Below are 2,584 nucleotides of genomic sequence, written 5' to 3' on the forward strand. Positions count from 1 at the left end.
TATAAAAAAAATTGATTATTTTGTTGAGATGTTTGATTATTTTACTGTGTTATATACTTATATTTGATTGTTTTTGTAATTAATTTTTTGTTAAAAAATATTAAAATAACATATAAAAATATACAAATACATAATAATTACTTTAGTATCTAATATTTTATATTTATAGAATATTTTTTATATTATTTATTAAGATCTATCTTAAAGCTTGACAGTTTTCAGTATTTTTAGTTGAGATCTAGAGACGAGCTTAATAACTTAAAAAGAAAAAGTGCTAAAGTGCTGTTCTCCAAATTCAATTACCATCACGTTTGTCTCTTTGGGTTTTCTTACCTTCAAATTATTCTTCTTTTTCATCTTTAGTTTTCTGGACTCGGCCTTTAAAGGCAGAAATATTCACGGCGCCACCCGCAAACGGCTAGAATTCTTACAACACCAATTAGGATTTCAATCAATAAACTCTTATTTTGTGGCCCATCCAATTCTAACCCATATTTTCAAAAATATAAAAAGGGTCCTTAATAAAAAATAAATAAATAAACAGGGTCGGGTCTAACAACTATCAACTAACCCATTTTCTCAGCAAAAACCCTAAAGTGCGTTTTCTATATAAGTAGTGTCTGGCTGCTACGCTTATCTCTGGGAAACCCTATTTTTGGCAGGGGAGTGAGAGCAAAAGGAAAAAAAAAAAAATGGCGGTGCCGTTGCTATCCAAGAAGATCGTGAAGAAGCGCGTCAAGAAGTTCAAACGCCCTCAGAGCGACCGCAAGATCTCCGTCAAGGTATGTATTCACCCATTCACCCGATTCCCTTTTCTGATTTCTGTAACATCTTTCGCTCAATGTTTGATGCTGATTCTGTCTTGTACACTTTATTTTTTTGTTCAAAACTGTCATTTTTTAATGTTTATTTAAATTAGATGTATTTCGTAGTGTGGTGTCCAATTGAAGGTAATATTGAATGTATAGATGATGTGATGTTTGTTTTCTTGTTGCCCCAGTCTTACCTTAGACATTTGTATTAGCTTGATTTTGTCTAGTTTTGTGTTCTCTTTTGCCGTAGATTTGTGTTTTGCTATTTTAATTTTATGTTGATTTTTTTTATTTCTGGTTAAATGGGATATGAGGATAAGTTTTAAAACCAGGTCTTACTCTTTAATATAATTCATGGTGATTGATCGACTATCTGATCCCAATGATAAAGCATAATTTGTATTGTGTTGAGTGGAGCTGTTCATTTGTGATATTTATCATTTATTTTATCTGGACATGATGAACTTTGACATCCCTACTTTGTATCTTTCAATTAACTGTTAGAAACTTCATGTTTCTAATGTTAACATCATATATTTTAAAAGAGAAAAGTTTCCCCATAGTGTAAACGTTTTCTAATATTAGCTAATGAGACATGATGATTTTTATCCATCAATTATGCAATAGAGTGATGATAAATTGATTACCAACGTACACTACCATTTGATCTTACGGCATGTTTTATTATGTTTTTCTTGTGACCAATGCGCTACCACAGCATTTCAAATGTGTCTGATTTCATACTCTCAAAGCACCTCTCAGAGTGTAAACGTTGTCTGATTTCATACTCTCAATGCGCTACCAAAATTGTTATCTTCTAATTAGTCTGTGATTATTAAACAAAATAACCAATAGGCTGCGATTTGCAGATTGGTAGACTGTGTATATTACCTTTCACAATAGAGAATGATTGTTACTTGTTTCTCTATCTCTATGTCATGACTCAAGACATCTAAAGCATTTCTTTATGAGCATGTAAAGATTAAATTTTGAAAATGGACTCTGTTATCTGCCAAAATTATATGATTTATACATGATCATTACTTAGAACTCCATTCATCTGATTATCTGTTTAGGATGCTTAACCGTTTTGTGCGGAAAAAATTGTTGGATTGCTTCCGTCTGTTCTATTTTAACAATCTTCTGCTTTTGTTTTTTTCCAACAGGAAAACTGGCGCAGACCCAAGGGTATTGATTCTCGTGTCAGGAGGAAGTTCAAGGGATGCACTTTGATGCCAAATGTTGGTTATGGATCAGACAAGAAAACTCGCCACTATCTCCCAAATGGTTTCAAGAAATTTGTTGTGCACAATGTGAAGGACCTTGAACTTCTCATGATGCATAACAGGTGAATTAATTCAACTGAACTTATGAAAATGCATTTAAAATCTTTGCATTATAAGATTGCTTGCTGAATATGCTTTTTCTTTTAAATGTTTAAATTCAGGACATACTGTGCTGAGATTTCTCACAACGTTTCCACAAGGAAGAGGAAGGAAATCGTTGAGAGGGCTGCCCAGCTTGATGTCGTTGTGACCAACAAAACTGCCAGGCTACGCAGCCAGGAAGACGAATAGATCTGAATGTGGTGGAAAGTTGTTTATGTTTTGTAGTGGAATTTCATTTTTCTTGTTGGTAGATTTTGTTCCTTTCTGTTTTATTTTCTTATGGTCGAAACCTATTGCATGCTATACATTTTGTTGCTGCCTATTAAATTGCTGTCACAGAATACTTAAATTTTGATGCAATTTATTTATCCTGCTTTTAGTTCC

At 32.8% G+C, this 2,584-nt stretch overlaps 1 protein-coding gene across 1 annotated transcript; it reads left to right on the plus strand.

The window, feature by feature from the left end:
- Positions 1–233: 233 nt before the first annotated feature.
- On the plus strand, positions 234–2,584 carry LOC112790658 (large ribosomal subunit protein eL32z). The gene is made up of 3 exons (XM_025833170.2): positions 234–782; positions 1,979–2,160; positions 2,260–2,584. Exons 1-3 carry the CDS (start codon positions 693–695, stop codon positions 2,387–2,389), a joined length of 402 nt encoding a protein of 133 aa, XP_025688955.1. The 5' UTR covers positions 234–692; the 3' UTR covers positions 2,390–2,584.

This window comes from Arachis hypogaea, chromosome 3 (genome assembly GCF_003086295.3).
Source record: "Arachis hypogaea cultivar Tifrunner chromosome 3, arahy.Tifrunner.gnm2.J5K5, whole genome shotgun sequence".
Classification (NCBI taxonomy): domain Eukaryota; kingdom Viridiplantae; phylum Streptophyta; class Magnoliopsida; order Fabales; family Fabaceae; genus Arachis; species Arachis hypogaea.